The sequence below is a fragment of the Heptranchias perlo genome, unplaced genomic scaffold (assembly GCF_035084215.1).
Source record: "Heptranchias perlo isolate sHepPer1 unplaced genomic scaffold, sHepPer1.hap1 HAP1_SCAFFOLD_47, whole genome shotgun sequence".
In the NCBI taxonomy this organism is placed as follows: Eukaryota; Metazoa; Chordata; class Chondrichthyes; order Hexanchiformes; family Hexanchidae; genus Heptranchias; species Heptranchias perlo.
In genome coordinates this window covers 624,371-640,835 of record NW_027139484.1, presented here as the reverse complement: position 1 = coordinate 640,835, position 16,465 = coordinate 624,371, and the positions used below count along the sequence as shown (strand labels likewise).

General features: G+C 42.9%; 1 protein-coding gene across 2 annotated transcripts in view; it reads right to left on the bottom strand.

The window, feature by feature from the left end:
* LOC137313365 (NACHT, LRR and PYD domains-containing protein 3-like) overlaps window positions 1-13,502 on the bottom strand; it is a 47,522-nt gene extending 34,020 nt beyond the window's left edge. For both annotated transcript variants that reach the window (XM_067979491.1, XM_067979490.1), the window contains exon 1: window positions 13,220-13,502. In XM_067979491.1, coding sequence (XP_067835592.1) covers window positions 13,220-13,418 — 199 coding nt within the window. In that variant the 5' untranslated portion in view covers window positions 13,419-13,502. The remainder of the gene's footprint in view (window positions 1-13,219) is intronic.
* Between the last annotated feature and the right edge of the window lie 2,963 nt (window positions 13,503-16,465).

The following is a 16,465-nucleotide window of genomic DNA, read 5'->3' as shown; positions in this document are numbered from 1 at the left end:
ACTGTTCTAACATTTACACTGATGAGCACTATAGGAGGTGAGGAGATTTACCACTGTTGTAATATTAACACTAATAAGCAGTGCAGGAGGTGAGGAGAATTACCACTGTTCTAATATTAACACGAATGAGCACTGTCGGAGATGAGGAGATTTACCACTGTTCCAAAATTAACACTAATGTGCACTGAAGGAGTGAGGAGATTTACCACTGTTCCAATATTAACACTGATGAGCACTGTCGGAGGTGAGGAGATTTACCACTGTTCTAATATTAACACTAATGAGCACTGTAGGAGGTGAGGAGATTTATCACTGTTCTAATATTAACACTAATGAGCACTGCAGGAGGTGAGGAGATTTACCACTGTTCTAATATTAACACTAATGAGCACTGTAGGAGGTGAAGAGATTTACCACTGTTCTAATATTAACACCAATGAGCACTGTAGGAGGTGAGGAGATTTACCACTGTTCTAACATTTACACTAATGAGCAGTGTAGGAGGTGAGGAGATTTACCACTGTTCTAATATTAACACGAATGAGCACTGTCGGAGATGAGGAGATTTACCACTGTTCTGATATTAACACTAATGAGCACTGTAGGAGGTCAGGAGATTTACCACTTTTCTAATATTAAAAACGAATGAGCACTGTCGGAGGTGAGGAGATTTACCACTGTTCTAATATTAACACTAATGAGCACTGTAGGAGGTGAGGAGATTTACCACTGTTCGAATATTAACACGAATGATCACTGTAGGAGGTGAGATTTATCACTGTTCTAATATTAACACTAATGAGCACCATAGGAGGTGAGGAGATTTAGCAGTGTTCTAATTATAACACTAATGAGCACTGCAGGAGGTGAGAAGATTTACCACTGTTCTAATATTAACACTGATGAGCACTGTCGGAGGTGAGGAGATTTACCAATATTCTAATATTAACACTGATGAGCACTGTTGGAGGTGAGATTTATCACTGTTCTAATATTAACACTAATGAGCACTGCAGGAGGTGAGGAGATTTACCACTGTTCTAAGATTAACACTAATGAGCACTGTAGGAGGTGAAGAGATTTACCACTGTTCTAATATTAACACTAGTGAGCACTGTAGGAGGTGAGGAGATTTACCACTGTTCTAACATTTACACTAATGAGCAGTGTAGGAGGTGAGGAGATTTACCACTGTTCTAATATTAACACGAATGAGCACTGTCGGAGATGAGGAGATTTACCACTGTTCTAATATTAACACTAATGAGCACTGTAGGAGGTCAGGAGATTTACCACTTTTCTAATATTAAAAACGAATGAGCACTGTCGGAGGTGAGGAGATTTACCACTGTTCTAATATTAACACTAATGAGCACTGTAGGAGGTGAGGAGATTTACCACTGCTCTAATATTAACACGAATGATCACTGTAGGAGGTGAGATTTATCACTGTTCTAATATTAACACGAATGAGCACCATAGGAGGTGAGGAGATTTAGCAGTGTTCTAATTATAACACTAATGAGCACTGCAGGAGGTGAGAAGATTTACCACTGTTCTAATTTTTACACTAATGAGCACTGTAGGAGGTGAGGAGATTTACCACTGTTCCAATATTAACACTAATGAGCACGGTAGGAGGTGAGGAGATTTACCACTGTTCTAATATTAACACTAATAAGCACTGTAGGAGGTGAGGAGATGTACCAATGTTCTAATATTAACGCCAATGAGCACTGTAGGAGGTGAGAAGATTTACCACCGTTCTAATATTAACACCAATGAGCACTGTCGAAGGTGAGGAGATTTACCAATATTCTAATATTAACACAAAAGAGCACCGTCGGAGGTGAGGAGATTTACAAATATTCTAATATTAACACTAATGAGCACTGTCGGAGGTGAGGAGATTTACCACTGTTCCAATATTAACACTAATGAGCACTGTAGGAGGTGAGGAGATTTACCACTGTTCTAATATTAACAGGAATGAGCACTGCAGGAGGTGAGGAGATTTACCACCGTTCTAACATTTACACCAATGAGCACTGTAGGAGGTGAGGAGATTTACCACTGTTCTATTATTAACACTAATGAGCACTGTCGGAGGTGAGGAGATTTACCATTGTTCTAATATTAACACGAATGAGCTCTGTAGGAGGTCAGGAGATTTACCACTGTTCTAATATTAACGCTAATGAACACTGTAGGAGGTGAGGAGATTTACCAATATTCTAATGTTAACACTTATGAGCACTGTCGGAGGTGAGGGGATTTACCACTGTTTGAATATTCACACTAATGAGCACTGTAGGAGGTGAGGATATTTACCACTGTTCCATTATTACCACTAATGAGCACTGTAGGAGTTGAGTAGATTTACCACTGTTCTAATATTAACACTAATGAGCACTGTAGGAGGTGAGGAGATTTACCACTGTTCTAATATTTACACTAATGAGCACTGTAGGAGGTGAGGAGATTTACCACTGTTCTAATATTTACACTAATGAGCACTGTAGGAGGTGAGGAGATTTACCAATGTTCTAATATTTACACTAATGAGCACTGTAGGAGGTGAGGAGATTTACCACTAATCTAATTATAACACTAATGAGCCCTGCAGGACGTGAGGAGATTTACCACTGTTCCAATATTAACACTAATGAACACGGTAGGAGGTGAGGAGAATTACCACTGTTCTAATATTAACACGAATGAGCACTGTAGGAGGTGAGGAGATTTACCACTGTTCCAATATTAACACTAATGAGCACTGTAGGAGGTGAGGAGATTTACCACTGTTCTAATATTAACACTAATGAGCACTGTAGGAGGTGAGATTTATCACTGTTCTAATATTAACACTAATGAGCACCATCGGAGGTGAGGAGATTTACCACTGTTCTAAGATTAACACTTATGAGCACTGTAGGAGGTGAGGAGATTTACAAATATTCTAATATTAACACTAATGAGAACTATAGGAGGTGAGGAGATTTACCACTGTTTGAATATTAACACTAATGAGCACTGTCGGAGGTGAGGAGATTTACCAATATTCTAATATTAACACTAATGAGCACTGTAGGAGGTGAGGAGATTTACCACTGTTACAATATTAACACTAATGAGCACTGTCGGATGTGAGGAGATTTACCACTGTTCTAATATTAACACTAATGAGCACTGTAGGTGGTGAGGAGATTTACCAATATTCTAATATTAACACTGTTGAGCACTGTCGGAGGTGAGGAGATTTAGCACTGTTCTCATATTAACACCAATGAGCACTGTAGGAGGTGAGGAGATTTACCACTGTTCTAATATTAACACGAATGAGCACTGCAGGAGGTGAGGAGATTTACCACTGTTCTAATATTAACGCTAATGATCACTGTAGGAGGTGAGGAGATTTACCAATATTCTAATATTAGCACTGATGAGCACTGTAGGAGGTGAGGGGATTTACCACTGTTTGAATATTAACACTAATGAGCACTGTCGGAGGTGAGGAGATTTACCACTGTTCTAATATTAACACTAATGAGCACTGTCGGAGGTGAGGAGATTTACCACTGTTCTAATATTAACGCTAATGAGCACTGTCGGAGGAGAGAAGATTTACCACTGTTCTAATATTAACAAGAATGAGCACTGTAGGAGGTGAGGAGATTTACCACTGTTCTAAGATTAACACTAATGAGCACTGGAGGAGGTGAGGAGATTTACCACTGTTCTAATATTAACACTAATGAGCACTGTAGGAGGTGAGGAGATTTATCACTGTTCTAACATTTACACTGATGAGCACTATAGGAGGTGAGGAGATTTACCACTGTTGTAATATTAACACTAATAAGCAGTGCAGGAGGTGAGGAGAATTACCACTGTTCTAATATTAACACGAATGAGCACTGTCGGAGATGAGGAGATTTACCACTGTTCCAAAATTAACACTAATGTGCACTGAAGGAGTGAGGAGATTTACCACTGTTCCAATATTAACACTGATGAGCACTGTCGGAGGTGAGGAGATTTACCACTGTTCTAATATTAACACTAATGAGCACTGTAGGAGGTGAGGAGATTTATCACTGTTCTAATATTAACACTAATGAGCACTGCAGGAGGTGAGGAGATTTACCACTGTTCTAATATTAACACTAATGAGCACTGTAGGAGGTGAAGAGATTTACCACTGTTCTAATATTAACACCAATGAGCACTGTAGGAGGTGAGGAGATTTACCACTGTTCTAACATTTACACTAATGAGCAGTGTAGGAGGTGAGGAGATTTACCACTGTTCTAATATTAACACGAATGAGCACTGTCGGAGATGAGGAGATTTACCACTGTTCTGATATTAACACGAATGATCACTGTAGGAGGTGAGATTTATCACTGTTCTAATATTAACACTAATGAGCACCATAGGAGGTGAGGAGATTTAGCAGTGTTCTAATTATAACACTAATGAGCACTGCAGGAGGTGAGAAGATTTACCACTGTTCTAATATTAACACTGATGAGCACTGTCGGAGGTGAGGAGATTTACCAATATTCTAATATTAACACGAATGATCACTGTAGGAGGTGAGATTTATCACTGTTCTAATATTAACACTAATGAGCACCATAGGAGGTGAGGAGATTTAGCAGTGTTCTAATTATAACACTAATGAGCACTGCAGGAGGTGAGAAGATTTACCACTGTTCTAATTTTTACACTAATGAGCACTGTAGGAGGTGAGGAGATTTACCACTGTTCCAATATTAACACTAATGAGCACGGTAGGAGGTGAGGAGATTTACCACTGTTCTAATATTAACACTAATAAGCACTGTCGGAGGTGAGGAGATGTCCCAATGTTCTAATATTAACGCCAATGAGCACTGTAGGAGGTGAGGAGATTTACCACTGTTCTAATATTAACACCAATGAGCACTGTCGAAGGTGAGGAGATTTACCAATATTCTAATATTAACACAAAAGAGCACCGTCGGAGGTGAGGAGATTTACCACTGTTCTAATATTAACACTAATGAGCAGTGCAGGAGGTGAGGAGAATTACCACTGTTCTAATATTAACACGAATGAGCACTGTCGGAGATGAGGAGATTTACCACTGTTCCAAAATTAACACTAATGTGCACTGAAGGAGTGAGGAGATTTACCACTGTTCCAATATTAACACTGATGAGCACTGTCGGAGGTGAGGAGATTTACCACTGTTCTAATATTAACACTAATGAGCACTGTAGGAGGTGAGGAGATTTATCACTGTTCTAATATTAACACTAATGAGCACTGCAGGAGGTGAGGAGATTTACCACTGTTCTAATATTAACACTAATGAGCACTGTAGGAGGTGAAGAGATTTACCACTGTTCTAATATTAACACCAATGAGCACTGTAGGAGGTGAGGAGATTTACCACTGTTCTAACATTTACACTAATGAGCAGTGTAGGAGGTGAGGAGATTTACCACTGTTCTAATATTAACACGAATGAGCACTGTCGGAGATGAGGAGATTTACCACTGTTCTGATATTAACACTAATGAGCACTGTAGGAGGTCAGGAGATTTACCACTTTTCTAATATTAAAAACGAATGAGCACTGTCGGAGGTGAGGAGATTTACCACTGTTCTAATATTAACACTAATGAGCACTGTAGGAGGTGAGGAGATTTACCACTGTTCTAATATTGACACGAATGATCACTGTAGGAGGTGAGATTTATCACTGTTCTAATATTAACACTAATGAGCACCATAGGAGGTGAGGAGATTTAGCAGTGTTCTAATTATAACACTAATGAGCACTGCAGGAGGTGAGAAGATTTACCACTGTTCTAATATTAACACTGATGAGCACTGTCGGAGGTGAGGAGATTTACCAATATTCTAATATTAACACTGATGAGCACTGTTGGAGGTGAGATTTATCACTGTTCTAATATTAACACTAATGAGCACTGCAGGAGGTGAGGAGATTTACCACTGTTCTAATATTAACACTAATGAGCACTGTAGGAGGTGAAGAGATTTACCACTGTTCTAATATTAACACTAATGAGCACTGTAGGAGGTGAGGAGATTTACCACTGTTCTAACATTTACACTAATGAGCAGTGTAGGAGGTGAGGAGATTTACCACTGTTCTAATATTAACACGAATGAGCACTGTCGGAGATGAGGAGATTTACCACTGTTCTAATATTAACACTAATGAGCACTGTAGGAGGTCAGGAGATTTACCACTTTTCTAATATTAAAAACGAATGAGCACTGTCGGAGGTGAGGAGATTTACCACTGTTCTAATATTAACACTAATGAGCACTGTAGGAGGTGAGGAGATTTACCACTGCTCTAATATTAACACGAATGATCACTGTAGGAGGTGAGATTTATCACTGTTCTAATATTAACACTAATGAGCACCATAGGAGGTGAGGAGATTTAGCAGTGTTCTAATTATAACACTAATGAGCACTGCAGGAGGTGAGAAGATTTACCACTGTTCTAATTTTTACACTAATGAGCACTGTAGGAGGTGAGGAGATTTACCACTGTTCCAATATTAACACTAATGAGCACGGTAGGAGGTGAGGAGATTTACCACTGTTCCAATATTAACACTAATGAGCACTGTAGGAGGTGAGGAGATTTACCACTGTTCTAATATTAACAGGAATGAGCACTGCAGGAGGTGAGGAGATTTACCACTGTTCTAACATTTACACCAATGAGCACTGTAGGAGGTGAGGAGATTTACCACTGTTCTATTATTAACACTAATGAGCACTGTCGGAGGTGAGGAGATTTACCATTGTTCTAATATTAACACGAATGAGCTCTGTAGGAGGTCAGGAGATTTACCACTGTTCTAATATTAACGCTAATGAACACTGTAGGAGGTGAGGAGATTTACCAATATTCTAATGTTAACACTTATGAGCACTGTCGGAGCTGAGGGGAATTACCACTGTTTGAATATTCACACTAATGAGCACTGTAGGAGGTGAGGATATTTACCACTGTTCCATTATTACCACTAATGAGCACTGTAGGAGTTGAGTAGATTTACCACTGTTCTAATATTATCACTAATGAGCACTGTAGGAGGTGAGGAGATTTACCACTGTTCTAATATTTACACTAATGAGCACTGTAGGAGGTGAGGAGATTTACCACTGTTCTAATATTTACACTAATGAGCACTGTAGGAGGTGAGGAGATTTACCAATGTTCTAATATTTACACTAATGAGCACTGTAGGAGGTGAGGAGATTTACCACTGATCTAATTATAACACTAATGAGCCCTGCAGGACGTGAGGAGATTTACCACTGTTCCAATATTAACACTAATGAACACGGTAGGAGGTGAGGAGAATTACCACTGTTCTAATATTAACACGAATGAGCACTGTAGGAGGTGAGGAGATTTACCACTGTTCCAATATTAACACTAATGAGCACTGTAGGAGGTGAGGAGATTTACCACTGTTCTAATATTAACACTAATGAGCACTGTAGGAGGTGAGATTTATCACTGTTCTAATATTAACACTAATGAGCACCATAGGAGGTGAGGAGATGTACCACTGTTCTAAGATTAACACTTATGAGCACTGTAGGAGGTGAGGAGATTTACAAATATTCTAATATTAACACTAATGAGAACTATAGGAGGTGAGGAGATTTACCACTGTTTGAATATTAACACTAATGAGCACTGTCGGAGGTGAGGAGATTTACCAATATTCTAATATTAACACTAATGAGCACTGTAGGAGGTGAGGAGATTTACCACTGTTACAATATTAACACTAATGAGCACTGTCGGATGTGAGGAGATTTACCACTGTTCTAATATTAACACTAATGAGCACTGTAGGTGGTGAGGAGATTTACCAATATTCTAATATTAACACTGTTGAGCACTGTCGGAGGTGAGGAGATTTAGCACTGTTCTCATATTAACACCAATGAGCACTGTAGGAGGTGAGGAGATTTAGCAGTGTTCTAATATTAACACGAATGAGCACTGCAGGAGGTGAGGAGATTTACCACTGTTCTAATATTAACGCTAATGATCACTGTAGGAGGTGAGGAGATTTACCAATATTCTAATATTAGCACTGATGAGCACTGTAGGAGGTGAGGGGATTTACCACTGTTTGAATATTAACACTAATGAGCACTGTCGGAGGTGAGGAGATTTACCACTGTTCTCATATTAACACGAATGAGCAATGTAGGAGGTGAGCAGATTTACCACTGTTCTAATATTAACACGAATGAGCACTGCAGGAGGTGAGGAGATTTACCACTTTTCTAATATTAACGCTAATGATCACTGTAGGAGGTGGGGAGATTTACCAATATTCTAATATTAACACTGATGAGCAGTGTTGGAGGTGAGGAGATTTACCACTGTTCCAATATTAACACTAATGAGCACTGTAGGAGGTGAGGAGATTCACCACTGTTCCAATATTAACACTAATGAGCACTGTAGGAGGTGAGGAGATTTACCATATTCTAAGATTAACACTAATGAGCACAGCAGGAGGTGAGGAGATTTATCACTGTTCTAATATTAACATGATGTGGAGATGCCGGTGATGGACTGGGGTTGACAATTGTAAACAATTTTACAACACCAAGTTATAGTCCAGCATTTTTATTTGAAATTCACAAGCTTTCGGAGGCTTCCTCCTTCCTCAGGTGAACGTGGAAATGAAATCCTCGCATTTATAAATCACAGAACAATGCTTGGTGATTACAGACAGTGTTTTCAACTGCCCGTTGCCAAGGCAATCAGTCTGCAGACAGACAGACAGGTGTTATCTGCAGATCCCCCGAATATACAAACCACTAAAAAAAAAGAGGCAGAAACATCGAAAATACAGCAAATGACCCGTTGTATTAAAAACAGATAACATGTGTTCGCTGGTGGGTTAACGTGTTGCGTGACATGAACCCAAGATCCCGGTTGAGGCCGTCCTCATGGGTGCGGAATTTGGCTATCAATTTCTGCTCGACGATTTTGCGTTGTCGTGTGTCTCGAAGGCCGCCTTGGAGAACGCTGACCCGAAGGTCGGTGGCTGAATGTCCATGACTGCTGAAGTGTTCCCCGACTGGGAGGGAACCCTCCTGTTTGGCGATTGTTGCGCGGTGTCTGTTCATCCGTTGTCGCAGCGTCTGCATGGTCTCGCCAATCTACCATGCTCTGGGGCATCCTTTCCTGCAACGTATGAGGTGGACAACGTTGGCCGAGTCACAGGAGTATGAACCATGTACCTGGTGGGTGGTGTCCTCTCGTGTGATGGTGGTAACTGTGTCGATGATCTGGCATGTCTTGCAGAGGTTACCGTGGCAGGGTTGTGTGGTGTCGTGGACGCTGTTCTCCTGAAAACTGGGTAATTTGCTGCGAACGATGGTCTGTTTGAGGTTGGGTGGCTGTTTAAAGGCGAGTAGTGGAGGTGTGGGGATGGCCATAGCGAGGTGTTTGTCCTCATTGATGACATGTTGAAGGCTGCGGAGAACATGGCGTAGTTTCTCCGCTCCAGGGAAGTACTGGACGACAAAGGGTACTCTGTTAGTTGCGTCCCGTGTTGGTCTCCTGAGGAGGTCGATGCGATTTTTCGCTGTAGCCCGTCGGAACTGTCGATCGTTCAGTCGAGCGTCATATCCCGTTCTTACGAGGGCGTCTTTCAGCGTCTGTAGGTGTCTATCGCGTTCCTCCTCGTCTGAGCAGACCCTGTGTATTCGCAGGGCCTATCCATAGGGGATGACCTCTTTGACGTGGTTAGGGTGGAAGCTGGAAAAGTGGAGCTTCGTGAGGTTGTCTGTGGGCTTGCGGTAGAGTGAGGTGCTGAGGTGCCCGTCTTTGATGGAGATTCATGTGTCCAAGAAAGAAACTGATTCTGAGGAGTAGTCCATGGTGAGCTTGATCATGGGATGGAACTTGTTGATGTTATCATCTAGTCTCTTTAGTGATTCCTTGCAGTGGGTCCATAGAAAGAAAATGTCGTCGATGTATCTGGTGTATAGTGTTGGTTGGAGCTCCTGTGCAGTGAAGAAGTCGTGCTCGAACTTGTGCATTAAAATGTTGGCATATTGGGGTGCGAATTTGGTCCCCATGGCTGTTCTGTGTGTTTGGGTAAAGAACTGGTTATCGAAGGTGAAGACATTGTGATCCAGGATGAAGCGGATGAGTTGTAGGATGGCGTCTGGAGATTGGCTGTTGTTTGTGTTGAGTATTGATGCTGTCGCAGCGATGCCGTCATCGTGGGGGACACTGGTGTAGAGTGCCGAGACGTCCATCGTGGTGAGAAGTGTTCCTGGTTCAACTGGTCCGTGGGTACTGAGTTTTTGTAGGAAGTCTGTAGTGTTGCGACAGAAGCTGGGAGGTCCCTGTACGATGGGTTTCAGGGTGCTCTCGATGTATCCAGAGATGTTCTCACACAGGGTTCCGTTGCCTGATACGATAGGACGTCCGGGTGTGTTCGCTTTGTGTATCTTTGGGAGGCAGTAGAAGTCTCCCACGCGGGGAGTACGTGGGATGAGTGTGCGTAGGATGCTTTGAAGGTCTGGATCGAAGGTCTTGATCAGTTTGTTGAGCTGGTGGGTGTGTTCTTTGGTTGGATCTGCGGGTAACCGTCTGTAGTGTTCCTGGTTGTCCAGTTGTCGGTATGCTTCTTTGCAATAGTCCGTTCTGTTCTGTATGACGATGGCTCCTCCTTTGTCCGCTGGTTTGATGACGATGTTGCGGTTGGTCTTGAGAGCGTTGATGGCGTTGCGTTGTGCTCGGGTGACATTCTGGACTGTCTTCTGAGTGCGGCTGATGAAGGAGGAAGTCTCCGAAAGCTTGTGAATTTCAAATAAAATTGCTGGACTATAACTTGGTGTTGTAAAATTGTTTACAACTAATATTAACACGAATGGTTACTTTAGGAAGTGAGGAGATTTACCACTGTTCTCATATTAACAATAATGAGCACTGCAGGAGGTGAGGAGATTTACCACTGTTCTGATATTAACACTAATGAGCACTGTAGGAGGTGAGGAGATTTACCACTGTTCTAATATTAACACTAATGAGCACTGTAGGAGGTGAGGAGATTTACCACTGTTCTGATATTAACATTATTGAGCTCTGTAGGATGTGAGGAGATTTACCACTGTTCTAATATTAACACTAATGAGCACTGTAGGAGGTGAGGAGATTTACCAATATTCTAATATTAACACTAATGAGCACTGTCGGAGTTGAGGAGATTTACCACCGTTCGAATATTAACACTAATGAGCACTGTAGGAGGTGAGGAGATTTACCACTGTTCCAATATTAACACTGATGAGCACTGCAGGAGGTTAGGAGATTTACCACTGCTCTAATATTAACACTAATGAGCAGTGCAGGAGGTGAGGAGATTTACCACTGTTCTAATATTAACACTAATGAGCACTGTAGGAGGTGAGGAGATTTACCACTGTTCTAATATTAACACTAATGGTTACTTTAGGAAGTGAGGAGATTTACCACTGTTCTGATATTAACACTAATGAGCACTGTAGGAGGTGAGGAGATTTACCACTGTTCTAATATTAACACTAATGAGCACCGTAGGAGGTGAGGAGATTTACCACTGTTCTAATATTAACACTATTGTATAATATTATGAATCATATAACTTTAAACATTTAGGTCATGCACAGTATTTATTTTCAGAATGTCTCCAGGGATCTTACAATCTCATAAATGTTCAAGTGGTAGATTTGACTGTTTTTATCTAATCATCTGTGTGTGTGACTCGCTGTTGTGTATGTGTCTCATGAATGTGCGTCCAATCAAACTATCAGTCAGTGTACTTTCCTTTCCCCACTGTGGAAATGTAAAAGTGAATAGGTTTCGGATCAGTGATTTACCATCACCGAATCCCCCACCGTGAACATCCTGGGGGTCACCATTTACCAGAAACTTAACTGGACCAGCCATATAAATACTGCAGCTGCAAGTGCAGGTCAGAAGCTGGGTATTCTGCGGCGAGTGACTCACCTCCTGACTGCACAAAGCCTTTCCATCATACTATTAGTACTCCTCCGCTCCATTCCGGACAGTATTAATAATCTCGAGCTTCATTACTCACACTATTAATGCTCCTCCGCTCCATTCCTGACAATATTTATAATCCCGGGCTTCATTACTCATACCATGAGCACTCCTCCGCTCTATTCCTGACAGTATTAATAATCCCGAGCTTCATTGCTCACACTATTAATGCTCCTCCGCTCCATTCCTGACAGTATTAATAATCCCGGGCTTCATTACTCATACCATTAGCACTCCTCCGCTCCATTCCTGACAGTATTAATAATCCCGAGCTTCATTACTCATACTATTAATGCTCCTCCGCTCCATTCCTGACAGTATTAATAATCCAGAGCTTCATTACTCATACTATTAATGCTCCTCCGCTCCATTCCTGACAGTATTAATAATCCCGAGATTCATTACTCATACTATTAATGCTCCCCCGCTCCATTCCAGACAGTATTAATAATCGCGGGCTTCATTACTCATACTATTAATGCTCCTCCGCTCCATTCCTGACAGTATTAATAATCGCAGGCTTCATTACCCACTATTAATGCTCCTCCGCTCCATTCCTGACAGTATTAATAATCCCAGGTTTCATTACTCACTACTAATGCTCCTCCGCTCCATTCCTGACAGTATTAATATTCCCGGGCTTCATTACTCACATTATTACTACCCCTCCGCTCCATTCCTGACAGTATTAATATTCCCGGGCTTCATTACTCACATTATTACTACTCCTCCGCTCCATTCCTGACAGTATTAATATTCCCGGGCTTCATTACTCACGTTATTACTACTCCTCCGCTCCATTCCTGACAGTATTAATATTCCTGGGCTTCATTACTCACATTATTACTACTCCTCCGCTCCATTCCTGACAGTATTAATAATCCCGGGCTTCATTATTCACATTATTACTACTCCTCCGCTCCATTCCTGACAGTATTAATATTCCCGGGCTTCTTTATTCACATTATTACTGCTCCTCCGCTCCATTCCTGACAGTATTAATATTCCCGGGCTTCTTTGCTCACATTATTACTACTCCTCCGCTCCATTCCTGCCAGTATTATTACTCCCTGTTCCCACACCCACCTTCTGCTGGGTCCGCGGCCAGCGCCGAAGGCGGACTCTCAGTCCGCCCGTCCCGCTCCTCCTCCTCCTCTCCTTCCACCATCACCCCCGGGCCCTTCAACCGCCGCTCCTGATCCTGATCCTCGCCGCCCTCCACGGCCGCCGCCTGCCGCTCATCCTTCTTCTTCTTCTTCCTCTTCCTCAACCTCCACCGCCACATTACCGACTCTCGGGCGGACGCGCTCTCCCAACAAGTGCCCCCCACCGTGCGTCTGCAAAAGCGTCAGTGCGCCTGCGTCAAACGCAGCCCCGCCCCGCCCGTCGCCCCTGACAACCAGGCGGTGAGTGACAGCGCCGCCCCGCCCACTCCAACACCACGGCAGCTGATTGGTTGGTTGACTGACTGACAGGAAGGCGGTGACCCCGCCCTCGTCTCCCCGGCAGCCGCTCGGTGAGTGACAGCGAGGCCCAGGCCCGTCCCCTGTTACCCTGACAACCAGAGTGATTGACGGAGAGGGCGCTTCCAGGGACTGGAAATCATGGGTCAGAGAATCATTGTATTGTAAGGGGGGTGGAGTACAGGTGTGAGGAAGTCTGACTGTAATTGTACAGGGACTTGGTGAGAGCTCACCTGGAGTACAGGGGTGAGGAAGTCTGACTGTAATTGTACAGGGACTTGGTGAGAGCTCACCTGGAGTACAGGGGTGAGGAAGTCTGACTGTAATTGTACAGGGACTTGGTGAGAGCTCACCTGGAGTACAGGGGTGAGGAAGTCTGACTGTAATTGTACAGGGACTTGGTGAGAGCTCACCTGGAGTACAGGGGTGAGGAAGTCTGACAGTAATTGTACAGGGACTTGGTGAGACCTCACCTGGAGTACAGGAGTGAGGAAGTCTGACTGTAATTGTACAGGGACTTGGTGAGAGCTCACCTGGAGTACAGGGGTGAGAAAGTCTGACTGTAATTGTACAGGGACTTGGTGAGAGCTCACCTGGAGTACAGGGGTGAGGAAGTCTGACTGTAATTGTACAGGGACTTGGTGAGAGCTCACCTGGAGTACAGGGGTGAGGAAGTCTGGCTGTAATTGTACAGGGACTTGGTGAGAGCTCACCTGGAGTACAGGGGTGAGGAAGTCTGACAGTAATTGTATTGGGACTTGGTGAGACCTCACCTGGAGTACAGGAGTGAGGAAGTCTGACTGTAATTGTACAGGGACTTGGTGAGAGCTCACCTGGAGTACAGGGGTGAGAAAGTCTGACTGTAATTGTACAGGGACTTGGTGAGAGCTCACCTGGAGTACAGGAGTGAGGAAGTCTGACTGTAATTGTACAGGGACTTGGTGAGAGCTCACCTGGAGTACAGGGGTGAGGAAGTCTGACAGTAATTGTACAGGGACTTGGTGAGACCTCACCTGGAGTACAGGGGTGAGGAAGTCTGACTGTAATTGTACAGGGACTTGGTGAGAGCTCACCTGGAGTACAGGGGTGAGAAAGTCTGACTGTAATTGTACAGGGACTTGGTGAGAGCTCACCTGGAGTACAGGGGTGAGGAAGTCTGACTGTAATTGTACAGGGACTTGGTGAGACCTCACCTGGAGTACAGGGGTGAGGAAGTCTGGCTGTAATTGTACAGGGACTTGGTGAGAGCTCACCTGGAGTACAGGGGTGAGGAAGTCTGACTGTAATTGTACAGGGACTTTCTGAGAGCTCACCTGGAGTACAGGGGTGAGGAAGTCTGACTGTAATTGTACAGGGACTTTGTGAGAGCTCACCTGGAGTACAGGGGTGAGGAAGTCTGACTGTAATTGTACAGGGACTTGGTGAGAGCTCACCTGGAGTACAGGGGTGAGGAAGTCTGACTGTAATTGTACAGGGACTTGGTAAGAGCTCGCCTGGAGTACAGGGGTGAGCAAGTCTGACTGTAATTGTACAGGTACTTGGTGAGAGCTCACCTGGAGCACTGGGGACAGTTCTGGTTTCCTTATATAAGGAAAGATATACTCGCCTTATTGTCAGTGCAACAAAGGTTCACTGGATTAATCCCTGGGATGAGGGGGTTGTCCTATGAGGAGAGGTTGAGTAGAATGGGCCGATACTCTCTGGAGTTTAAAATAATGAGAGGAGATCTCATTCAATCATATAAGATTCTGAGGTGTTTTGACAGGGTAGATGCTGAGAGGCTGTTTCCCCTGGCTGGATAGTCCAGAACAAGGGGGCATAGTCTCAGGATAAGGGGTCGGACATTTAGGACTGAGATAAGGAGGAATTTCTTCACTCAGAGGGTTGTGATCCTTTGGAATCATCTACCCCAGAGGGCTGTGGATGCTCAGTCATTGACTATATTCAAGGCTGAGATCGATAGATTTTTGGACTCTCGCGGAATTGAGGGATATGGGGATCCGGCGGGAAAGCGGAGTTGAGGTCGAAGATCAGCCATGATCTGATTGAATGGCTGTGCAGGCTTGAGTGGCCGTGAGGCCGACTCCTGCTACTATTTCTTATGTCCTAATAGATCATAGAATCATATATCACAGAATGATGGATAACAGAGTCACATATCAGAATCATATATCATAGGATGATAGGTGATAGAATCACATATCATAGGATCACATATCATAGGATCATAGATCATAGGATCATAGATCATAGAATCATATATCATAGGATGATAGGTGATAGAATCACATATCATAGAATCACATAACATAGAATCATATATCATAGGATGACATATCATAGAATCATATATCATAGGATGACATATCATAGAATCATATATCATAGGATGACATATCATAGGATGACCTAACATAGAATCATATATCATAGGATGACCTATCAGAATCATATATCATAGGATGACATATCATGTAATCATATATCATAGGATGACATATAGAATCATATATCATAGGATGACATATCATAGGATGACATATCATAGAATCATATATCATAGGATGACATATCAGAATCATATTTCATAGGATGACATATCATAGAATCACATATCATAGAATCTTAGAAATTTACAGCACAGAAGGATGCCATTTGGCCCATCGTGCCTGCGCTGGCCGAACATGAGCTATCCAGCTATGCAGCCTGATCCACTCCATCACTGAGAGAGTTCATTTTCTGCCACTCCATCACTGAGACTGTCAATACTCCCCGCTCCATTACTGACAGTATCAATACTGCCCCGCTTATCTCCTGACAGAATTAATGCACCCCCGTCCAATTCCTGACAGAATTAATACACCCCCGT